Source organism: Eleutherodactylus coqui, chromosome 12 (assembly GCF_035609145.1).
Source record: "Eleutherodactylus coqui strain aEleCoq1 chromosome 12, aEleCoq1.hap1, whole genome shotgun sequence".
NCBI classification, from domain to species: Eukaryota; Metazoa; Chordata; class Amphibia; order Anura; family Eleutherodactylidae; genus Eleutherodactylus; species Eleutherodactylus coqui.
Genome location: NC_089848.1, coordinates 95421165 through 95445992, shown reverse-complemented (window position 1 = coordinate 95445992; position 24828 = coordinate 95421165). Strand labels below are relative to the sequence as shown.

Genomic DNA, 24828 nt, shown 5'->3' with positions numbered 1-24828 from the left:
TGCCTGGATTCGACAGCTGCCAGAAGTGACTCCTCTGTGTAAAATCCTTTTTGGCTATTATATAACTTCATGAGCAATAAAGTCCTTGTGTGAAAAATTCTCCTGGTCTCTAGAACACGGCTGTCATCGTGTCTTTCATTTTTCATGAGACACTAAATATACAAAATGCAGAAATTTCTGCAGGGTATTCCCCCTAGGCCTGGAGACGAGGATGCCCATCCGTGCTCCGGCACGCCTGTTTATAGTATTTTTGTCTTTACGGATTTATAGTGTTTTTTTGTATTTTAAGGGATCGGTGTCAAAATACATGTAAGGCCGGCTGCACCACAACCAGTTTGGATTCCGCATGCAGGAGCCCAAAGCAGAATCTGACTCCGTGCCCAACCGCCTTCCGCACGTACATGACATTTTCTTCTTTTTTTGTACTTCGATGGTCCGCATAGCGAGCCGTCAGACATGCACAGTACAGTGTTTTTTGCTTTTTTTCTTTAAATCCCTGCTTTTTCCGCGTAGTCACTAGGCGATGACGTGGGTACCAGCGACCTTTCTGCAATGTCATTGTGGAAGGGCCGCAGGTTGTACTGCTTCCATTGACTTCAATGGAAGCCGCCCGTGCGGAATCTGCACTAAAAAAAGCCTGCTGTGAATTTTTTATTTTTTTTCTTCCTTGAGCGGTAAATCACAATTGATTTTCGCTCGTGTACAGGAAAACATGCTTTTCCATAGCCTGCTATGGGCAGTATTTGCTTCAGAATCCAGAGGTGGACGCCCGCTCCAGATTCCGCAATGCAAATCCATCCGTATACAGCCGGCCCAACACATGAATTTTGACGTGGATTTCACCCCCCGATTTAAAGAGGTGAAATCCGCACCAAAAAGTCATGTTGCAGATTTAAAATCCGCACTGCAGGATTACGCTGCATTTTCCACATCGCGTGGACAGGATTTCTTGAACTCTCAGCCACATGCCAGTACTGTAAAGTGCTGCAGATGTTCCACAGCCAGTCCCATCCCATGTGAACTTACCCTGAGTCCAGATTCACGTGGCAGATTTCACTGCAGAATTTATGTAAAATCCACATAGGATCCACGGCGGTTCCACACGAGTTCTGCATAAAATCCATGGCAATATATATAGGTGGCCTAAGCTTTTGTATGGAATCTTCATGATTCGACTAGCACGGCCGTCGACACTTGGAAATTGGAAGCGCTGCCCGGATGACCAGTTCTCAGATTCTTCTGCATGCTACCAGTTCTCCTAAACTTCTTAATCAGTTTCCTGACAGTTCCTGCACTCATTGGCCGTCGTCTTGGGTATTCTTGATTGAAAGCCTTGGCCACTTCATGAGAACTTCTGTTACCAACCATCAGGATGACATGGCCTCTTTCCACTGATGTTTCTTGGGCTGAATCCAAGATGGCTGCCAACAGGCAGCATCATGGTGCCAAAAAATGTCCTCCACCCATCTGAGTGTTCTACAAAGTTTCATACTTGTATCGCCTTTCATTTAGAAGATATTCCGGGTGGCCTTTACTTTTGAATCACCCAGTGTATATATAAACATTTGTGTTCCATTGTATTGTACACTTTTGGCCATGAGATTCGACATTGATTTCATGTAGAACCGATCAGGTACGTGGCAGTGGCGCCTGATGTGGCTAATATACACTACCGTTCAAAAGTTTGGGGTCACCCAAACAATTTTGTGTTTTCCATGAAAAGTCACACTTATTCACCACCATGCGCTGTGAAATGAATAGAAAATAGAGTCAAGACATTGACAAGGTTAGAAATAATGATTTGTATTTGAAATAACATTGTTTTTACATCAAACTTTGCTTTCGTCAAAGAATCCTCCTTTTGCAGCAATTACAGCATTGCACACCTTTGACATTCTAGCTGTTAATTTGTTGAGGTAAGCTTGTGAAATTGCACCCCACGCTTCTAGAAGCATCTCCCACAAGTTGGATTGGTTGGATGGGCACTTCTGGCGTACCATACGGTCAAGCTGCTCCCACAACAGCTCAATGGGGTTCAGATCTGGTGACTGCGCTGGCCACTCCATTACCGATAGAATACCAGCTGCCTGCTTCTGCTGTAAATAGTTCTTGCACAATTTGGAGGTGTGTTTAGGGTCATTGTCCTGTTGTAGGATGAAATTGGTTCCAATCAAGCGCTTTCCACTGGGTATGGCATGGCGTTGCAAAATGGAGTGATAGCCTTCCTTATTCAGAATCTCTTTTACCCTGTACAAATCTCCCACCTTACCAGCACCAAAGCAACCCCAGACCATCACATTACCTCCACCATGCTTAACAGATGGCGTCAGGCATTCTTCCAGCATCTTTTCATTTGTTCTGCGTCTCACAAACGTTCTTCTTTGTGATCCAAACACCTCAAACTTGGATTCATCCGTCCACAACACTTTTTTCCAGTCTTCCTCTGTCCAATGTCTGTGTTCTTTTGCCCATCTTAATCTTTTTCTTTTATTGGCCAGTCTCAGATATGGCTTTTTCTTTGCCACTCTGCCCTGAAGCCCAAAATCCCGCAGCCGCCTCTTCACTGTAGATGTTAACACTGGTGTTTTGTGGGTACTATTTAATGAAGATGCCAGTTGGGTACCTGTGAGGCGTCTGTTTCTCAAACTAGAGACTCTAATGTGCTTATCTTCTTGCTTAGTCGTGCAACGCGGCCTCCCACTTCTTTTTCTACTCTGGTTAGAGCCTGTTTGTGCTGTCCTCTGAAGGGAGTAGTACACACCGTTGTAGGAAATCTTCAATTTCTTAGCAATTTCTCGCATGGAATAGCCTTCATTTCTAAGAACAAGAATAGACTGTCGAGTTTCAGATGAAAGTTCTCTTTTTCTGGCCATTTTGAGCGTTTAATGGACCCCACAAATGTGATGCTCCAGAAACTCAATCTGCTCACAGGAAGGTCAGTTTTGTAGCTTCTGTAACGAGCTAGACCGTTTTCAGATGTGTGAACATGATTGCACAAGGGTTTTCTAATCATCAATTAGCCTTCTGAGCCAATGAGCAAACACATTGTATCATTAGAACACTGGAGTGATAGTTGCTGGAAATGGGCCTCTGTTCACCTTTGTAGATTTTGCACAAAAAAACAGGCATTTGCAGCTAGAATAGTCATTTACCACATTAGCAATGTATAGAGTGCATTTGTTTAAAGTTAGGACTAGTTTAAAGTTATCTTCATTGAAAAGTACAGTACTTTTCCTTCAAAAATAAGGACATTTCAATGTGACCCCAAACTTTTGAACGGTAGTGTATTAAGAAGTGCTAGCCTCTTAATACATTTGTCACAATTAGCTAGGCACAAAGCTTACTTAGATTGGCATATAAAACGCTTGTCTAAGTAAAAAGGGCCCCATTGTCTCTCTATTTCTCAAGGTGAATTATGCAGACACAGACAGCACATTTTCTTGTTTCTCTATGAGGATGATGTAAGCACAGCCAGGCATTTTTACTTCTCTTTGTAAATAATATAAGCACAGGTACTACCGTCTCCTTGTGATTGATGTAGGCACAGCTACTACTGTCCCCTTGTTTGTCTTTATAAATGAGATGTACGCACAGAAAGTACTGTCTCCTTGTTTCTCCCTGTGAATGATGTAGGCACAGACAATCCTATTTTCTTGTTTTTTCTTTAAATAATGTGAGCATGGATCTGACCGTTTCCTTGTTCTCACTATAAATAATATAAACATAGGTAGTACTGTCTGATTGTTTCTCCTCATGGATGATATTGGCACAGACTGTACTGGCAACTTATTTCTCCCTGTGAATGATGTAAGTACAGGTAGTCCTGCCTTTCTTTCTCTCTGTAACTGATGCGGATAGGGGTCAGAAACGCTCTTTTCTCCTTAGGGAGAGCAACTATATACTATAAACTAAGTGAGGAGACTCAAATGGCCACGCACGCTCCTCTGGGTAATATGCAAATAAGGGAGATAGAATAAATCCTCCACAGTGCCACCTATTGAAAGGCAGCATTCCTTCGAGTCAAAGTGGGACTTTTTATACAAGTCTTGTTACAATGACTGGGAATCAAAAGCAAAGCCAGACTCCATGTACATACAGCTGTTTCCGGATACACACAGTACTGTCTTCTTGTTTCCCCCTGTAAATGATAGAAGCACAGACAGTACTGTCTCCCTGTTTCTCTCTGTAAATGATGAAAGCGCAAATAGTGCTGCCTCTTTGCTTCTCTTTATAAATGATGTAGGTACAAGTAGTGCTGCCTCCTTGTTTCTCTCTGTAAATGATGTAGGTACAAGTAGTGCTGCCTCCTTGTTTCTCTCTGTAAATGATGTAGGTGCAGGTAGTGCTGCCTCCTTGTTTCTCTCTGTAAATGATGTAGGTACAAGTAGTGCTGCCTCCCTGTTTCTCTCTCTAAATGACATAGGCACAGATAGTACTGCCTCCTTGTTTCTCTCTCTAAATGACATAGGCACAGATAGTGCTGCCTCCTTGTTTCCCTTTCTAAATGACATAGTCACAGATAGTACTGCCTGCTATGTATTGAGTGATACAGTAAAAGGAAAATTTCAGAAAGTACGTGTATTTGGATGAAGCTGGAGCTATGCCTTTTTATGATTATAACCAGTGTACTACATATGTTCCTATTCCATATGTCTGTTCCATTGTGGTTGCATTCAGATATTGCTGACTGGTTTCGGGACGACTGAAGAGGCGTAGTTGTCAGTCTGGACACAAAATAGATCCTTTACAATACGAATTCTTATGTTCTGCATTCCTAGATCATAAGTAGCATGAACCGTTACCTTATTCTGCGCGTCCCGTTAGACGGTTTTTAATTTCCTTTATATCCTTATGAAATTGCGGCGCCTGTCAGTCACCAATTAGTAATTATTTAATTAGATGATTGCAGTTCTGCCAGCATGTGACAAAGCCAACTGGTTCAGTGGGACACTAGAAGGAATATTAATCACACCCTATTTATACTGCGGTCACTGATTGATCAGGTCCTATTACACAGGTATCATAAAACACCACCGGCTGAAGCCAATCTCGCATCTGACCGAAGATTCCATCTAGTGACGCATTGCTCCCGGGGCTCATATTATAGAGGCCGTATAATCTGTCACACAGTAGGTTTTATGGCGCATGCCATGCCTTACCCGCAGGGGCTATAACTTCTCCATGGGTGGTCTGATAGCGGTGGAACAGAGTTAAAATGAATGCAAGGCTTGGATGCTTTCCATTGCCGAAACGATCTGTCCTTCAGTAGCTTGTCTTACATGTACATCACGTAGAATTTCCTGCCTGCCACACTGTCATATATAATGCGTAAAAACATGGAATGTATAGATCCGTGTAGGAAGATGGGAGTTTGTCCAAAGACACTTTCTGCAAAGAGGAATCCAAAAGCAAAATATCTGTTAAGTTAAAAATGGAATTTGTTTGAGAAACTGGAGGAATTCCTATATACAGTACCTCTGTATAGAAAGCTATCTATGTGTACAGTTTTTATGAAAAAGTAAGTGAACCCCATGGACTACCTGGATATGTGCATTGATTACTAATCAATCATGTCCTCATTGTATCTACGTCACAATTATAGACAAGCACAATGTAACTAATAACACACAGACATTTATACCGTTCATGTCTTTTATGGGATTCATCCAAAGTGCAGGGAGAGAAGGTTGGTGGAATCTTGAATTTAGTAGCCTGTAGAACACCTCTTAGTATGGATCGGGTATAATGGAGTCACTATTGCTGCAGCCAAACGAATAACACCAACACCCCTTCTTGTATTAAATTGGCCACAACAGCCATTTTTATTAAAAATAAAAAAACATAAACATTATAATAACAAAACTAGGAGATGTCCTTGGAGCCCCAAAACTAATCTGTCGCCTCACCAGCCAGGGAAATATTTTGTACTGCCTCCCGCCGCACACCACGTAACTCGGGAGACCCTATTTCCCAAAATCGCGCCCCTGCCTCAAACCAACTGACTCAGGAGACCCACACTCGCCAACTGGCCTCTAGTTGCCTACCTCCCGACATCTAGGCCCGCTAGCTCTACCCAGGCTAGCCAATCCAACCACTTTTGCAGGGGCACCACCCTGCCAAATCCAGGAGGCGACAGATCCACCTACAAACAATAAAAAAAGGGGGGGGGTGAGAAGGTAGCTCTCCAGCCCCTGCCTTCACCCCCACACCAATTTTGCTGACCCCCAGGACGCACTCTTAATGCTGCCATGACAATTACATAACCCCCACCACCACCACCACCACCTCCCACACTATTCAACAAAAAGTTCTCTGGAGCTCCTTTTCAGTGCCTACAGAGCATTTCCAGCAAGCAATTGCTTTGATTGGCTGAGCGCCACCATTGAATGGCTGTGATTGGTTCATCGAGCGGTGGCTCTGATTGACTCAGCCAGCACTCGAGAAACCAATCAGAGCAATCTCTTGCTGGAGGCGGGGTCTTCAAACCCAGTCACTAGCAAAAGATGCTCTGTCAGTGATGACAAGTAGTCAGCAGCCTGTCTGAAGCTGGAGAGCAGCGGCAGGGACCCGGATGGCGCCATCCAGGTGAGTATTACTTTTTTTTTTAGGTAGCATAGCTAGCACTTGCATTTAGCGCTGCCAGAAACATGGTACCAAGTGTTGCCGCGTTTCCAGCAGTGCTCAAACCACTGCCCATTCATTTCAATGGGTGACGCAGGACTGAAAGCGGCCAAAGATAGAACATACATCGCTGTCAAAGCACAGCGTTAAAGATCCTGTGTCTTAAAGTATGTGTGAGCAGCCCCATTGAAATGAATAGCAGCGTTGTACAGCATTTAGCGCAGCGCTGAAAAGGCAGGGATAAACGCTGTACAAAAACGTCTGTGCGGGAGGCCTTAAGGTCGTGCCACGGCATCTTTATAAGGGTGTATTTACATCGGTGAGTCTCACGAGCGATATTTGTGTGTTGCGAGATGTACAGGAATTGAACATAAAAAGAGTCTATTATTTAAATGAGTGTAATAGGTGACTTTTCTTTATGCTACAAGATCGAAAATTGGAAGCTTGCCCTATTTTAGGGTGATTCTTTTTAAGAATCGCCTAAATCGCCAAAACACACAACGCAACGTTATCTTCATCTGGTTAGTAGGTAATATTTACCCTCGTTTGGCTTGAAGGTTATCAGGTGCCCAGGCTGATCGTGAGTCAAACCGCTTGAATAGCATCAACAAAGGAGAAAAGCTGTCTCCTTAAGGGTGACTACCCACTACAGTTCTTTTTCACTGCGAAATTCGCAGCATTTTTTTTCTCCAGGAGTCTATGGAACTTGTAATGTTAAAATCGCGATAGCACAAAATCGTTATTTTGTGGTAAATTGCGATTTTGCAGCAATGCATTTTTAAACATTAAAATGCCACATTGACACCTGGAAAAAATGCAGCAAATTCGCAAATGCTAGTGGGTAGTCACCCTTAAATCCCTTCTTTTATTACAAAAAATCCATAAAATTAGAAATGGTAGGTACTGTGTGACACCATGTCTACACGTTTCGAGAGATAAATGAAAAAAATCAAATAAATCTTGTTACTTGTATAGCGCCAGCTTATACCGCAGTGCTTTCATGTAATATATTTATGACCCACTACTAATCTGGGTACTAATTTTACCGACCTCAGAAGGATAGAATGCTGAGTAAACCTTGAGCTGGCTACTTGAACCAATAGGGATTGAACCTACAACCTTCAGGTCGTGAGCAAGAGCTTAGGACTGCACTTCTGCTGCCTGAACACTCTGCGCCACACTTCTTTCTTGATCACTTGCTTTTCTCCTTTGTTGTTGTTATTCCCTATGGGATCGGGAAAAAATGTAATTGCACTTGCATGTAAATATGAGTTTCATGCAGGCGACTTTTTTCTATTTTTAACATTGGACCAATATGATTTCTCACGTATGTAAATATCATAAGTGCAGTGATGCGATGCGTTTTTTTTCATTGTAATTGCATTAAAAAAGCGCAGGTTTACAAGTGTGATATTGGTTTGAGTTTCTCTAAATACAGGCTGACTGCAGCTTGTAAAAGAACGCCAGTGGGGAGAACAGAGGTGCTGCGCTGGAGCTGTGGGGCTTTTGGGTGAGTCATTTCGGTCTCTTATATTACTTTTTAACATGGCTAGCTTTTTTTAAAATATCTTGAAAAACCCCTTTAAATACACCCCAACTTCTATAGCACACAATTTTCAATGGGCAGTTATGCAGCAGTTCATATAAAGTTACTTCTGGTGTAACAGATACTAGGCAGAGATTTGACAATGTCTTGGGATATCCTTACCCTAAGGGCTTATTCAGACGTGCGTATATCGGCCGGGTCTTCATGCCCGGCCGATATACGCTGTCCCACTCACTTACCGGCTCTCTGCTTCTCCCGCCCCATCCCGCCCCCTCTAATTGCAAACGCAGGAGTGGAGGAGAGAGGCAGAGAGCCGGTAAGTGGGGACTGTTTAGATGGAAGCATATATCGGCTGGCCATGAAAACGCAGCCCGATATACGCTCGTAGGAATAAGCCCTTAAAGTGTACCTGAGTTTTTAACCATTTTCCTAAGATACACAAAGTTCCTTTACACTCTCTTTTACGGCTGTTTTCACCCTGTTTTATGTCTGTGAGTCCAGGTTTTCAGGTGGTCTTTCCCTTTTGTCTTTTGTTCTGCTGTTTGCAATCCACTTTCAGAGAGGAGGTGTGTAACAAGCCTAGCATTCTGCCAGTAGTTCACTGTCCTGTACTTCCTTTCCCTTAAGTTCCAAGCTGCATTGCATTATCTCTAGTTCAATCAGCAGGGAAGCGGTAACTGATTGCCCATCCCTCTACTTTCCCAGGATGATTCAGGTATTAAAAGACATTTTGGCCAAGTGCTTAGTAAAACCCACTACAATGTGTGTGTAATGTGCACACACACAAACAGTAGGAGAGACAGAGACTGTAGAGATCCTTCGCAATGTCTGCAGATCTGCCAGCCTGCAGCCTCTGGGTGCATGGGAGCTGCCTGTAAGTATAGCTTCTCCCCTGTTGCTATGGAAACACTGCTGTGTCCTTGTTACTACAGAAGCTCTGTACCTTATGACAGAGAAACTGGAAGGAAACCCCCTAGTGGCAGCCACTTTAAACGTGATTTACAATGGTAAAGCAACAACATTTTTAATGTAAGTATATTTAAAAAATGATGAGCGTAACACAAGCCGGCAGATAAGCAGAAGTTGTCTAAAAGGTTAGCCCCCCTTTTAACCTTCGCAGTGAGAATGACGTTTTACAAAAAGTGGCCAACTTTATCCGGCTGATTCAAGGTCACGTAACCTGGTGCGCTGAAGTTCCACAATGTTACTGTTTACCCTTCCTCGATGAATGAATGTATCGCACCTTAAGCACACAAGCACCTGCAAAATACAGGAAGGGTAGAATGTGCCCGGAAGAATAGTGCAACCCAGTGCTCCATGGGTTAACAGGGGTGCGAGTCTCCCGCTGCACAAGTGGCATTTGCAGTTAAGCCTCCAGGCCTTTCACTTTTGGAGGGAGAGCATTTTCTATTTCCATGATCATGCTGTTGTGACATGTGGATCTGCTAGTGACTGGAGAGCACTTGACATGAACCCGCAACCAGCATATGCTTTCCTGCTTCAGCGAAGGGCCCAGAGCACGAGTCAAAATAGCTGCGTGATGTCACATTATAATGAGAATGTGCTCCGGCCAATTGGTGCCAAGAATTGTCTGGACAAGGGTGGATTCCTTTTACAGTCTTTTTAAAGAGACATTATTCACAAGCGCACATGACAATCCCCTGCCTGGCTTTCCCTGATGTGGAATTTTATAAAAGGAGCCTTATCAGCCAGTACTGAGCGTCCCCGAGCCGGGGGATCTTGTGCTATCTGCAGCCCCTCTCGCCACTTAAGGAGAAGAATTCAGTGTGTGAGTTGCAGATCTATAGCAGAGCGAGGAGGGGAAATTCTCCTCTGCAGCAACTGAACTCCAAGAAGTCAAGAAATCAACAGGTGGATTTCTTCGGGATCTGCCGTCTTGGCTTTTTCTTCCTTTTTTTACATAAGCCGTTAGTTTTGGACAATTTTTGAAATTTTTAACTTTTTTTTTTTGCATTTCATTTTATTTTTTGCCAGTTCTTTTGGGTTTGTTGTGGATATGATCTACTGAAGTGGCATTACTTACTGCCCCTGATGAAGCGTTTTGGCAGTCTCAGAGGCAGCAAGAAACGGAAGGATCATGCACAGGGCACTGAGAGGCGTCAATCAGAACCTCATGGACTCCTAGGTATGATGTGTGCAGCTTGTTATGCCGTGGATTTACATATACAAATGGGATTTGCCTAATATTACCCTATATAGTCCTTCCTAGGTCTGAATGCCAGGAAACCTCTTTTCAATACAATGTATGTAGACAAACTGGAACAATGTTACATAATTACCTTATGAATGACACGCCTCATATAAATCAGTTGTGACGAGGAGTAATGCTGACGAAGACGTTAATGGATGAATGTGGGGAAAAAATCTATAGTTTATGTATTTGTATATAAATTTGCATAATTGTAAAAATAGATACATGGGTGAATGGATAGATATTGGATGGGTAGATAGATAGAGGGGTTATATCATTAGGGGAATTTTTGACACTAGATACATTGCTGGATGTTGATAAAGTTTGTCTTAGAGGAAGCATGCTGAGGAGGAAGTTAATGCATTAATGTGGGAAACAATTCTGCAGTCTGTAGTTTATGTATTCTATATAATGTTTGCACCGTTGTAAGGATAGATATGAGATGCATGAATAGATAGATGGGGGGGGGGGGGGGTATTTATCATCAGGGGAATCTTTGATGCCGGCTACATCGCACAATGTTGATACATTTGTTTTAAGTCTTACTCATTACCTTATTAATAACACTGCCTCCTATAATCAGTTGTGACGAGGAAGAATGCTGACGAGGACGTTGAAGAAGATGTCTCGAGGAAGCAGTGAATTTTTTTTTTTTGCCCAGTCCCCCTAATTAAGCAAACATTAATGTGGGAATACATTCCGCAGCCTATAGCTTATATATTATGTATGATGTTTGCATCAGATAGATATGAGAGTGATGGATAGACAGGGGGCTTATTTATCATCAGGGGAGTTTTTGACACCCGATACGTTGTATGATGTTGATAAATTTGTCTTTAAATATTTTTTAAAAATTTTTGGTACTTTTTTGACTTTTGCCATGGTCAACAGATGATCAGTGGGGGCCTGTCGCTCGGATCCCCAACCATCAGCTGACTTCTGGCGCCGCTGTTACTATGGAAAGTGCAGAAAGCACATTGCACTAACCATAGAGCAGCAGCTACGTTTGGCATTGCATTGAATTCGGTGAGAGTTGTGCCTGCAATACCAACCCGGACTGCTGTGCTATGGTCAGCAGGATCTGCTTCCCATACAGCCATCGATGCCAGTAATCAGCGCATTGGCACGGATCCAAGCATCAGATCATCTATTGATGAGCTATTCTGAGGTCAGATCATCAATAGAAAGAAATCCCCAAAAGTCCTGGACAATCCCTTTAAATATGTCTGGAGATGTGGAGTCACTTTATACGGCCTCAGACACAGAAATGAAATTGCAGCACATTTTGCGATAAAAGTCACGTCCTATATGATTCTAAAAGCTGTACTCCACCCAAAACCCTCATCCTTTACTAGGCACTTTTTAAAAGTGGAGTGAGAGGCGGAACATCGTTTTTTGTGGTGCGAAGCAATAGTAGCAGTAGATCTGTATGAATTGATTTGCACCAAAGAAAAGAACCAACTTGCACCCGAATTCTGGCACAGCAACAGTAAGGCTGTGTTCACACGAGGCGGAATTACCGCGGAGTTTCCATGCGGACTTCCTGTACGGAAATTCCGCTTGCTATCTTAAGCCTGAGACTAAACAGCTAGTGGACGAGATTTGCAAAAATCTCAACGACGTGCTGTGGACAGTCTGTTGCGGCCAAGCCGTGCTGAAATTGACGTGCCGCGCGAAATTCAAAACCGTGGCATGTCAATTGTATCGCTGTTTCCATTGCGGGCTCTGTTCTCTCTATGGGGAGAGATGGCTGCAGCGGAATAAGCCACTTTCGAAACCTGCACCAAAACCTACGGGACTTCAGCTGCGGAAATCTCACAGAATTTCCGTGCGGTCCTGCTGCGGACATTCCGCCCCATGTGAACGCACCCTAAAAAAATGTTCCGCAGTGAGTTCATACATTCCTGATACGTTGCATACATTGTGATATTATAATATTCAGTAGCATCATGCCTCTGCATAGATTCTTACTAGAGATGAGCGAGCATACTCGCTAAGAGCAATTACTCAATCGAGCATTGCCCTTAGCGAGTACCTGCCCGCTCGGCAGAGAAGGTTCCGCTGCCGGTGGTGGGCAGGGAGCGGCGGGGGAGAGCGGGGAGGAACGGAGGAGAGATCTCATTCTCCCTCTCTCCCCCCTGCTCATGGCCGCAACTCACCTGTCACCCGCGCCGGCAGCCGAACCTATTCTGCCGAGCAGGGAGATACTCGCTAAGGACAATGCTCGATCGAGCAGTTGTCCTTAGCGAGTATACTCGCTCATCTCTAATTCTTACATAGGTTCTTATAGAATTCATATAGAAGAATAGATTCTTCACGAGCGCCCAGAAGCATCCAATTTGAAGGGGATGTTTTATCAGAAAATAACCTTTTGTATAAATAGTTTTTATATTAAACATATTTTTAAAGAATTTTTTGTAATTTTTTTATTTTTGATGTCAGAATTTATATTTTTAAGAATATCCTATAATCCTGCAGTTCTCACACTGACCACTAAGCCTAATAATAACCTGACACTTCCTGTTCTGTAGAGAAAACTTCTCAGCCGTTCTCTCATCATCATCACAAGCAGGATTATACTGAGAGGTGACACCGATATATAGATAACACAGGATCCACCATTCACAATAGATGATGGTCACAGCTCACCTCCTCCTCTTCTCACAGAACATACACACAACATTCTCACATAGAAGTCTGTAGGTGATAGTCATTGCTCACCTCCTCCCTGCACAAATCATAGAGCATGCTCACAACATTTTCCTATAAAAGTCAGTAGGTCGGATCCTGTCCATTTTCTCCCACGGCTCATGAGGCTGCTGTGAAGCATATCTCTATATGCTGTTAACAGGAGCTCAGGCAAGATGGCCACCGCTACTGTTATGTACAGACAATGGAATGAAAAAATCTACAATCAGAAATAAAATCAAATTAGGAAAATGTTTCGCTATCTAGTTTTAATTGGTAAAAAACCATCAGTGTCACATTCCCTTTAAGATTTCTGGGAGTCCAAGCAATGGCGAAATGAGAGGCTTGTGTGCAGTTGTGTATTTTGCAGGGTCCCATGAGATCACTAATGTATCCTCCAGTAGGCACAGCCTGTGGCGTAATGTTAGGCCTGGAAGATCTGGCAGAAGTAAAGCCTATTTGGAGGCCATCTCTTACCACTAGGGTCTACTTCTCATGAGCCGATTCATAAATAACCTATGGGATCTTATTGATGATGTGTCCTTGATAACAGCAAATATTACTATGTGATTAACCCCTTCCCAATATCCGTCATACATATACGGTAGATGTTGTGTAGCAGAATATGAAGGGGGCTCAGCAGTTGAGCCAACACACACATGACAGATGCCGGCTGTAAAATATAGATGCTATTTAGCTTTATAAGCATTAGGATGATACAGTTAGTGCTTACCGTGACATTCGAATGACGGGACAGAAATCACGGGGTGCTGCTCAGTGGCCTGGGGGCTAGTGAAGACTCCCAAGTCTGACATGAATTTCAGCCTATTAAACCTTGCCTGTGTCAGGGCTTAATAGGATGTCGTTAAACGTACGATATATACACTATGACGCAATCCTTAATCTATTTAGGACAACGAAGCGCTAAATATGTATAGTGCCATAGTAAATACATGGCATGGGTTTAAAGCTCCTGCAATCCAGCAGACGCAGGACGGGTACTTGGCTGTCAGAGACAGCCGAGGACTCAGGGGAAAAGACAGAAGTGGCTTATAACCTCGGCCTTCTCTATTCCAGCCTACATAATGCTAACTGAGTACTACGTAGAGAATAGAAGAAGCAACAATGCCGTTTTTCTCTATTGGACCCAAAAATAATGTGATTTCTTGCAACGCCCAGCATGGCAATACTTAGCAGACGACAACTCAAGTGTCAGTGACTGCTGTTACTATAGGAGGGATGTTTATTCCTGCTACAGTTACAGGGAAAAACTGTGAAATAATAAAAGACAGTCTAAATGTCCCCCAGAAATCTTATATGATCTCATGGGGGACATATTGGTTAAAAAACAAATATATATATGTAATACATAAAATCAGAAATAAAATAGGAAATATATGAAAAAAAAGAAAACTACTCACCACCACACCAACCTAAACCGTCACCATTTCCACCCTGTGATCCAAGACTATGCAAATTAAATACCAAAACATCCAAAACAAAATGAAGAACCGATTCCTGTACTTTGTTAGTGTAAATATACTAATTTTAAAAATAAACTACTATAAAAAAAACAAAAAACTAACTTTTTGTATACGTTACTCCTAAGGGCTCCTTCAAACTAATGAGGGTGATTTCTGGGCATGATTCAAGGCCCGATATTGCGCTCCCCACCATGTGAAAGCCCCCTGGATGCGAGGCGTCTTCATGTGAAAACAGCCTCACATCACTGTGAGGATGAAGAGAATCTACGCTGCGGCTGTCACAGCTGCTACAGAGTATCTGGAGTTCTCCCATTGCTTACAATGGCCCCGGCGCAGCTGCCACCGGCCTCATTGACAACAATGGAAATATCGCAGAAAGATTTCGACATGCAGCGATGTGTTTCCTGCATAGCAGTACTACGCAGGAAAACCTCGTTAATGTGGATGAACCCATTTCAAAGAATGGGTTTCACATTCGTGCATCTCGCAACACACAAATCTTGTACGTTTTTGTCGCAAGTGTGAAAGCACCCTAATAAAAAAAGAAAGATGGAAGCGTCGGTGATCGCTGTGTTCAAGCGCTCGGTCATCTAGTTTGAAGACCGACCAGACTTCTGTTCTTGGGGTCAGTGGAGGACCCAGAGCTGGCATCCATCATCTGTGGTGTGGGCTTACCTCCTGAGCCCGCTCCATATTGGACCTGCACCAATCAACTAGTCATTCCCTATCGCATGGATAGGGGATAGCTTCCTCCAGCTGGAAAACCCCACTACTACTTTGATTCAACTGACTGGGCCCAGCCATGATGAAGCCAAATCTCACTATGTAATGAACCTTCACTCATCATTCGGAGAATGCTGCAGCATCTGCCTTTCTCTGTAGTTCAATGGCATCCGAGAATATTACATTACCAAAGAGTAATAAGACATGCTGAAAAAACTGTTATTTTTTTTAGGCACAGATGTAGCAATCGTTAACTTGACATTTAAAGGGCTTGTCCGGTTACAAAGTAACTTTTTAACCCCTTAAGGACCAGGCTGTTTTGTACCTTAAGGACCAGACACTTTTTAGGGATTTTACCCATGTGGCGGGTTAACCACCCTATTTTTTTTTTCCTTCAGCTGCCAAAATTATTTTGCAGCGTTTTTTTTCCGTGACCTATAGGGCTATTTTTTAATACCTTTTTTTGACTGACTTTTTTTTCCTGATTTTTAGTTTTATTGAGGGTAAAAAGCTAAAAAAAATGATTTTTTAAAAACATTTATATTTTTTTTTTGTATATTTACGCTAAAATAAAGTATGGGAATGGGTTCCTCATTTTGTTTTGGACGTTTTGATACACATGGTTTTGGACTACAGGGCACATACGGCGACGGTTTTGGTTGGCGTCGGCTTTGGGTTATTTTCTTTCTTATGTGTATATTTTTATTTTATTCTGTAATTTTTTTTTACTTATGTATGTAATTATGTGTTTTACTATATATGCCCCCCATTACGTCATGTAAGACCTCTGCGGGACATTCACATGTGGTTTTCTTTTGTTTTTATTTGACACTTTTCCACTGTTGCTTGGGCATCCATATGACCCGCATACATAAGAGCCCCAGTTACAGGGAAAAACATCTCCTGTAGTGACAATAGTCACTGGCAGAGCTGATGAGGGTCTGCTACGACACTGTAGCTCTGCTGTAGCAGGGAATCTCGGCGGTTACGTGACTGCCGGCTTGTGTAGTGGAAGTTATACTTGTTAGTACATAGCGCTCACTGAGCGCTGTGTACTCGGGAAAGGAGAAGGCAGAAAGGGTTAAATACCCCTTCTGCCTTCTCTTCCGGGTTATCAGCTGTGACTAACAGCTGATAACCCAATATGCTCCTACTTAGATTGCAGAAGCAAGTGCTTTAATCCCGTGCTGTATTTTTACAATCGGCTGGGTTTAAAGTCCAGGACCAAGCGCCGAAAATTTACAGTGCTTGGTCCTTAATGGGTTAAAATTAGATCGAAATGAGTTAAAGCAATAAAACAAATGGCACTTACCCATCCTCAACCCTGGCAATCCAGTGCTGCAGCACCGCGATCCTCAGTTCAACCATTCCAAACTCCTGGCATCATAGTGCCCAGGATGAGAGCAGTGATTCCAGGAGAATGGGGAACGAAGCTGCGGCTCTGATTAGAGGATCGTGGGGCTGCAGCATTGGATCGCTGGGGATGAGGACAGGTAACTATCATTTATTTTATTGGATTATTGAAAAATACAGTTTGTGACTAGACAACCCCTTTAACGCGTTATGATAACTTAAAGGGGTATTCTGGTTCTGCAAACTTACTGTTAAATGAATGCTGATCCAATGTTTTCAATGTGGTTCTACTTTGGATTTTGTGTCTGTCGATCTATGAACCATCAACTTCTTATTGGAGTTAAAGTGTTTACTCCCCGGTTGCCCCTGGATACGTCCAGTAGACATTCCACCGCTACAGGTCGGGCTTAGTCAGTAAGAATGACAAGGACCGTCTTATGGTAGACCGTACTGCTAAATGAAACTTTTTGAGTTTTCTGTTTCCATTGATATCAAATTTCTGTATCTGAGAGTCTTTAGATGGAGTTATGAGGGGTTCGGGTCGGGAAGATAATTTCTACTAACCCGATACATCGTCTACCGGCCCGAGGAATGTAATTTAGCCATCAAAGGCCGAGCTGTTTACACACAGCGCTTTGATCTTGACTTTTCCAAATGACTATTTTTCTTCTACCTCCTAAGGTATAATCTGGTGGGGATTGTACTTTATATTAAATGTGCAACAAAGGCAAAAGGCGCACACGGGAGGTCATTGGCTGCGGAAAGCGTCCGTAACTAAGTGTAGTAGATGGGTGCCGGGAATGCATAGAACACTGGAAAGTTTATTCAACAATTGACAGTTTTTCTCCTTGTTTAGCAAACCCATGTGCACAGACCCTAAACAGCGTCACATGGAGTCCCGCCGTTTCCGTATTATGGCCATACAGGTATTACGAGTCCCACTATATAGCACTTCCATGAGACATCCCATTCTCCTCTAAAGGCGATGTTTCTAAAGAAGGACAAATCCATAAAATGGCGCATATAAGAACATGTTTTCTGACAGATTACGTATGAAATGATGAGAACAATCTTTTGCGTAGATTCATATAACATCAGGTGCTGAACGGGAAAACAAGGGCACCTGATGGGGAAGCAGGTAGCCACAGTGGACAAGAAGCAGTTGGGTCCCAAAGGGCATATGCCCACCTGGCATCATTATATAGCAGGTAGGATTTATTATGGACCAAGAGGTGGAGAAGATGCTGCCAACCCATATCTGCTATCTGGCAACCAAAGTTGTCAGCGTCTTCAAAAAACAACAGGGAATAAAAAAATAAAAGCTGGGATTTGGCGGAATTTTGCTAGAGGAAGTCAGAACTGAAGGCGAAGGGTTAAAACCTGGCTTCTATTTATTACTCGTAGCAGGATCAGATCCAGGTTTACATGAGCCCTTGTGCGACAAAGTCACAATGGACTCGCTTCATAATTTATAGGTCGCACTGTGCCCCCTGAGTCATTTATAGACTAAACTGTTCCTTCTCAGTCATTTATAGGCCCCACTGTGCCCCTTCAATCAGTTATAGGCCCCACTGTACCCCTGAGTCACATATATGCCTTACTTTACCCCCTGAGTAATTAATAAGGCGTAAATGTGCCTCAGCAATAAAATTCCCCTAAAGTAATTATTAGGCTTTGTTGTGTCCCCTGAGTCATTTATAGGTTACATTGTGATCTTTGAGTAATTTATAGGCCCTGTTGTGTGTTTGAGTCGCATATAGGCCTTTCTTTACTCGCTGAGTAATTTATAAGGCTTAAATGTGCCTCAACAATAAAATAATAAGCGCACTCACCTCCACCACATTCACACAGAGTCCTCCATTCTCTTCTCTGGTCTCTTCTGGCCAGGGTAATGCAGAAGGATGCAGGCGGCACAATGATCTCATCGCACCGCCTTTGTGACAGACAAGGTGGCGGGTAGCGGAAGTGTGCAGCTTTCTGCAGAGCCGCTATCATACTCAGTTCTATCTGTGCCTCAAAGGTGTAGATACAATTGATTTCAAGGAATGCAGACCGGATCAATCCTGCAGCTGTGGCCCCCCAGGTTCAGTGGGCTCCGGCACCTGCCCCGGTTTGCTAGGCACAGACAATTAGCAAATGATGCATTTTGAGGTAAAAAAAAACTCTTCTTCAGAAAATGTGGTGGTGTACAATGCTGAGAGATATCATTCCTGGCTTCTCTGTATAGTATAGTACCATTATTGGGAACTTGGTTGTTTAGCCCAGAGAGCATCGCGATGAAGACCGCGGGGTTATCCTAAACACATTGAGTTCTCTGCTGACATTTTTCCTCTAGTTGGTGCTTTGTGTGTCGGGTCTCTACGCTGTCATCTATAATGATTCGTGCCTGTATTCCATGAAGTCTATTTACCTTAGAAATGAAGTGGACTGCATTGTTAAGGCTCAGAATTGTACAAGTAGAAAGCTTTGTAGAACACGTAGATAAGTGAGCGTAAGTTTTTGACACTATGGTGGTGCCTGTCATTATGGGAACTTCTCTAAATTATAGTCCGTTACCAGTTCTATATGGGGACACTGGTTACAGTGCAGTTACCTTCAGTCATCACAGGTGGCGTCCTCCCTGATTGGTTTCCTTCTCTCTCCCCTTTCTTCTCTATCTGTGCCCAGACCGTCACAATGACTCCTCCCTTGACAAACACAAATCTTTGGCTCCTTGCTTTTCCATCACACTCCCTACATTTTCTACACCCTTACACCCAGATAGTAATTAACTGCTTCTTTTAGTGCATTCCACACAGTAAAAGTGCCCCCTTTTCTGCCCATCAATAATATTACTAACTCTTCTGCCCCCATAAATTGATGATTTCACTTTTTCTGCCCCTATTATTAATAATGAGGCGTTTTTTGCCTTGTAGGTAATAATGCCATCTTTTCTATCTCCCTATATAATTAATAACTCTGCCTTTTTCGTCCTTCGTTATTAACAAAAACACCTTTTTCTGCCCCTTCAGCTAATTAATGCTGCCTTTTCTACCTCCAATAATAAGGTCGCCATTTCTACCTCCCTTATTAGATGCCCCCCTTTCTGCATGGTATGTGCTGTGACACTTGTCCAGAACTGGCGATGGTCTATCCCTGACTAGGCTATAGTCCTAGTCATGGTACGTATCACGTGACCCCGCTGCATCTGGAAGAAAAGAAGGTCAGAAGAGCATTATGGGGGCACTTTGCAGGGAGGTGAGTATACCGACTTTTTTTTTAAACCACCATTAGGCCTAACTGCTTCTCACTGGATTGTCCGAACCAGAAAGAATCAATGCTTTGGACCTTGGCAGCCCGCTGAGGAGCAGGCAGCTCCCCTGAACATTGTTAATCCGGCCCTGGGCACTGAAGCATAGTGTGAGTCAATCAACTGATGTAAGGATCCTCAAGACACACAAGTGGCACCCATACAAACTACAGCTACAACAGAGGTTGTGTGATCACCTTGTGCGCCCAACTGCTGTCTTCCTGGTTGTTCTTGGTTGAAAGCCTCGGTCACCTCATGTGACCTTCCGTTACTGATCATCCAGATAATTTTATTCTGTCTTGGATTGTTAACAATATCTTCTGGTACCTGAAAAGCCACGCGACTAACGTTTTCTATATCACATACATTTTTTGTCAAAAAATACTCAAACACTTATTATCGTTTTGTTGCAAAACTCATCCTGTAGTTCCATCTCAGGCAGATCTGTAAATGATGAGAGTTGTGGTGATTAGATGAACGGTCTTGTCACTTGAGGTACTAAAAGCGGTTCCCCCCTTGACCTATAAAAGGCTCTCGGAGGCTCCTTGTGTGTAGTGACCTCTTCTTCCGCTTGTGTAGAGCTTTTTGACCGCTAGACGCCTCTACGACACAGAGAAGAGAGGTGACCCCATTACCAGAGTCTGAGAGGGGCACATTATTGGGATGTGAGAAGCTGGATGGGTGTATCAACAAATTGTCCACCACCAGCCGTTCTGACCAGACTGTTAGGAGGTGTTGGGACCGTTTGATGTGTGAGGGCACACAAGGTGACCAGGTTCAGGACTCCCTTACAGACCACCAGTAGAGAGAAGCGTCTCACCAGAATGTTAGGAGGTGTTGGGACCAGTGGATGTATGAGGGCACACAAGGTAACCGGACTCAAGACCCCCGACAGACCACCAGTAGAGAGGAGCATCTGACCAGACTGTTAGGAGGTGTTGGGACCAGTGGATGTGTGAGGGCACACAAGGTGACCAAGCTCAGGACGCCACCTACAGACCAACAGTAGAGAGGAGCATCTGACCAGATTGTTAGGAGGTGTTGGGACCAGTGGATATATGAGGGCACACACAAGACAACTGGACTCAGGACACCCTTGGCAGACTACCAGTAGAGAGGATCATCTGATGAGGGAAGATGGCCGCCCCCATAGTCATGTACAGACAATAGAATTAAAAAATCAACAAAAAGAAAATTAAAAACCGTTCCCATTTTTCTACACTATTTCGCTATCTGGTTATAAGTAGTAAAAACATTCCCTTAGTGTATTCGCCTTGCTGTACGTTTTACGTACTAATCCCGCATGTAAGCCTTGCTTTGCTGGCAGCTCGTCCTGATCCCAGCTGAGGAGCTGTGTATACCTATGACGGCAAACTCCGGGCTAAATTTGTATTGACCAGTAGTCACTATGGGAACATTTAGCACAACCACAAGCTAAAAATAAACCACCTCTAACCAAGAAACCACATTTAGTAGGAGACGTCTTTGTGAAGGACCTACAGTTGTCGGGCCAGCTCGCTGTCTCCTGATGTACAGTAGGCAGAATGCATTATTTATGGTACAGAAGTGGATGTAGGGTGCGTTCACACGTAGTAGAAATGCTGCGGATCCGCACCAGAATCCGCAGTATTTCTGCATGAAAAACAGAGTTAATTTCTGCACCACGGCTTTGATGATGAACGCCGCTCACTGCTCCCCATCTCAAGGCTCTAATCGGTGCACTTCCTTATCACCTGACCAATACCACGCTGGTCAGGTGATGCGGAAGTGCGCTCAGTAGCGCTTTGGGAGGAAAGACGGTGAGCAGCAGTCATCGTACAAGAAGGAACAGGAATAAGAATCTTTAATTGCTCCTCTCCAATACTTGCTGTAGCTGAAATTACCTGAGGAACTGCAACTGAATCAGAATCAAAACCCGCACCGGTATTGCGGCGCTTGACTCTATTTTTGATGTGGAAATGCTGCGGTTTCATTATCTCTGAACGCACCCTAAAAGGATTTTTCTGGGACTGAAGGGTACATTACACTTTCTATCCGGAAAGAGCGAATTGGTGGGCGATAATCGCCCCGTGTACACGCGACTGCCAACAGGGCACTAAGCAAGAAATTGCTCAATTGTTGGAGTCGCTTGTTTTTTTTTTAGCAAAACTAAAAGCCAAGTGACTATTGGCATCTATAATCAGGAACTGCTCAATGTTGACTGTGAATGGAGGCGGCCAGCTGGAATCATCCCCAGTCCACTCTGCCCCCATTTACTCGAATGACTATCGCTCCTGTGTAACATAAAGGAGCGATAGGTGGCAGTCTGTGGGACGACTATCAGGCCCTTATGCACCCAAGAGTTGTCCTGTATAAAGGGACCTTTAGATATTGATGACCTATCCTCAGGGTGGGTTGATCGGCTGATGTCCACTGAGCATCCGCACCGATCATCTTTTTCTTCAAAATGTATTTATTGAGGTTTTCTTAAACAAAGCACAATCCATACAAATAGTCGGGAAAAAAAAATGACTCTAGCTCGCTTATCAAAGTTGCAGATAAATGACCTGTCTTACTAAATAACTTATGGTAAGTCGCAGTCATATAACGTACTATAGGTGGGTTAAAGTGAAAGTTAGGTTAATGACATTGACATTGCTTATCCTGGGTGAGAACCATACACATGTTAAGATCTTGGATACTTGGTAATATAATTCTATTTTAGGTAGCGAGGCATACTATATTAATCATAAGCGTGAGCCATGCGACCCACGGGCTCCCATCGCTCCATGAGGTCGTGTGATGACCCCTTCAGTGTCCGACTGTGCGACCCCTCGGGGAGTCTAAGAGGTAAATCCCGTACTGGGGGGTCGGAGGAGTAAACTGTGGATCGGGAGCGTATGTATATATAAGGGTCTGCCCGCCGCATGTCCTGGGCTCCTATATCGACCTACAAAAAACACTTTAGGACAGAGAAAGAGAAAGAGGAGAGAAGGAGGGAGGAGGGGGGGGAATAGGGTAGGTATTAGCTCTCGTCTCGGTCCCACGCGTAATACATTGAGGCTTGAAAATTGTGATAGGGCCCCGGCCTAGGTCCAGGGAGGTGCACAATGCGGGTTCTTATATTGAGCCATCAGCAAGCCACCTAACGAAGGCTGCTGGGCTTTTATAGTCTAACCACACAGTCCAGGTGTCAGAAAAGTTGTCTGCCTCCCGGTCTCCTTCAGAGTCGGTGCTCCTGAGCTCCTCCATGTACCTGATGTCTTCTAGTGCCTCCGCCCACATGGCCCTTGTTAGCTCCCCCCCCTGTTTCCAGTGTAGGGGGATAATGTGGCGCATGGCCATTATGAAATGTCTTAAGAGCCCCTTTTTAACATGGGAGATAGGACCTGGAAACATAGACAGAAGAGCCACCTTGGGGGTGAGGACCAGGGGCGACCTACACACCGCCTCATACAACCTGGCAACGTCACTCCAGAGTGGAGCGATTAGTGAACAGCTCAACCAGATAAGATACATAGTTCCTGTCCCTGAACCCCACCTCCAACACTCACCAGGAGTTGTTGGGAAGATTCTATGAAGCTTGTCCAGAGTCCTGTACCATTGTGTCATTATTTTATAGTTTAGTTCTTGTGCCTTGCTCGAGATGGACAATTTGTGCAGGAGGGTGTAGGACTTAGTCCAAAGCTCTTCGAAGAAACCTCTTCTGAGCGTCTCCTCCCACCTCGGCCACGTCTCCCCCTTTTCGGAGTCGATCAACAACCCGTACAGCAGAGAGACCACATGAGGGGGGGCCCCAGGGCCACGCAAAGTCTTTTAAAGGGTGTTAGTTCTTTTCTTAGTAGGTCAGGGGCCTTCAGCGATCTAAGGCCCTCACCTGAAGGTACTGCATCCACGCTCCAGGTTTTGTTTCCTGACCTTCTGCAATATATCTTAAAGCGCGCATCCCCTGTGAATCCAGGACGTTGCGTGCTCGAGGCCTGGGGAAATCGGGCATGAATAACAGTGCCTCCGTAGATATTGTAGCTTGAATCTGGGGGTTTACGGTTAGAGGGGTCAAGGGGCCTGGACAAGTGAATATCCTCCTATTCCTTTTCAAGCAGGTCCATGCCCCCTCAGCAGGCTCAGAGCTAGGGGCGAAGCCCCAGCCCCTCTCCAGTCCACAACGCCTGGGACCCAGAAGGCACCCCCCAAGTTGAACCGGTTCTGACCTATTTCCAGAGGCACCCACACTTTCTCGTCCGTGCAGTGCAAGATATCCAGAATACAGCTACCTATTGTTGCTTTATGGTAGAGTTCAAGATCCGGCAGGCCCGCTCCACCCGAATTTTTTGTTCTAGTTAGGGTTTTGTAGCTTATTCTGGGAGAGAGACCTCTCCAAACGAATCTAACCATAGCCCTCTGCAACTGAGTGAAGAAACGCCCAGGGAGGTCGCATGGGACAGTCTGGAAGACATATAATACCGATCATCTTTTTGAGGAGACCCCAGTACTCAGGTGAGCACCACAGCAACTTCTCAGGCCTATGACGTCACATTCATTGATCACATGGCCTAAGAGCAGCTCAATCTCATTCAAGTGAATGGTAGTGAGCTGCTCCGCCACGCACAATCCCATTCAGCTCAAAGAGACCCGAGACGTGTTTTTGAGCTCGACTCCTCTGCTCTTACTAGAAAAATTAATCCAGCATATAATAGATGCGTTTCAGGGCCGTTTCGCCCTTTACCCAGCTGCCAATTTGGCAAGCTAGTCCTCTGGGCCCCCCTGGTTTAGGGGCCTGGTTGCAAGTGCAACCACTGCTACCCCTATAGCTATGCCACTGCTCCTGATCTATGAAAGTCCCAAACTAAGACCTATCGAACATTTTGGGCATTTACTTTACTGGTAATATTGCATGCTATGAATGTCTCAAATGGTAAATAACTCTTGAAGT

At 44.1% G+C, this 24828-nt stretch overlaps 1 protein-coding gene across 3 annotated transcripts in view; it reads left to right on the top strand.

Annotated features, from left to right (window-relative positions):
• Positions 1-24828, top strand: part of PRKAG2 (protein kinase AMP-activated non-catalytic subunit gamma 2) — a 318286-nt gene that overhangs the window by 178836 nt on the left and 114622 nt on the right. The window contains exon 1 of one of the 3 annotated variants that reach the window (XM_066585253.1): positions 10176-10313. The exons of the other annotated variants lie outside the window; for them this stretch is intronic. Within the exon in view, the coding sequence (XP_066441350.1) occupies positions 10220-10313 (94 nt within the window). The 5' untranslated portion in view covers positions 10176-10219. Of the gene's footprint in view, positions 1-10175; positions 10314-24828 lie in introns of those variants that run through there. 3 annotated transcript variants of the gene reach the window in all.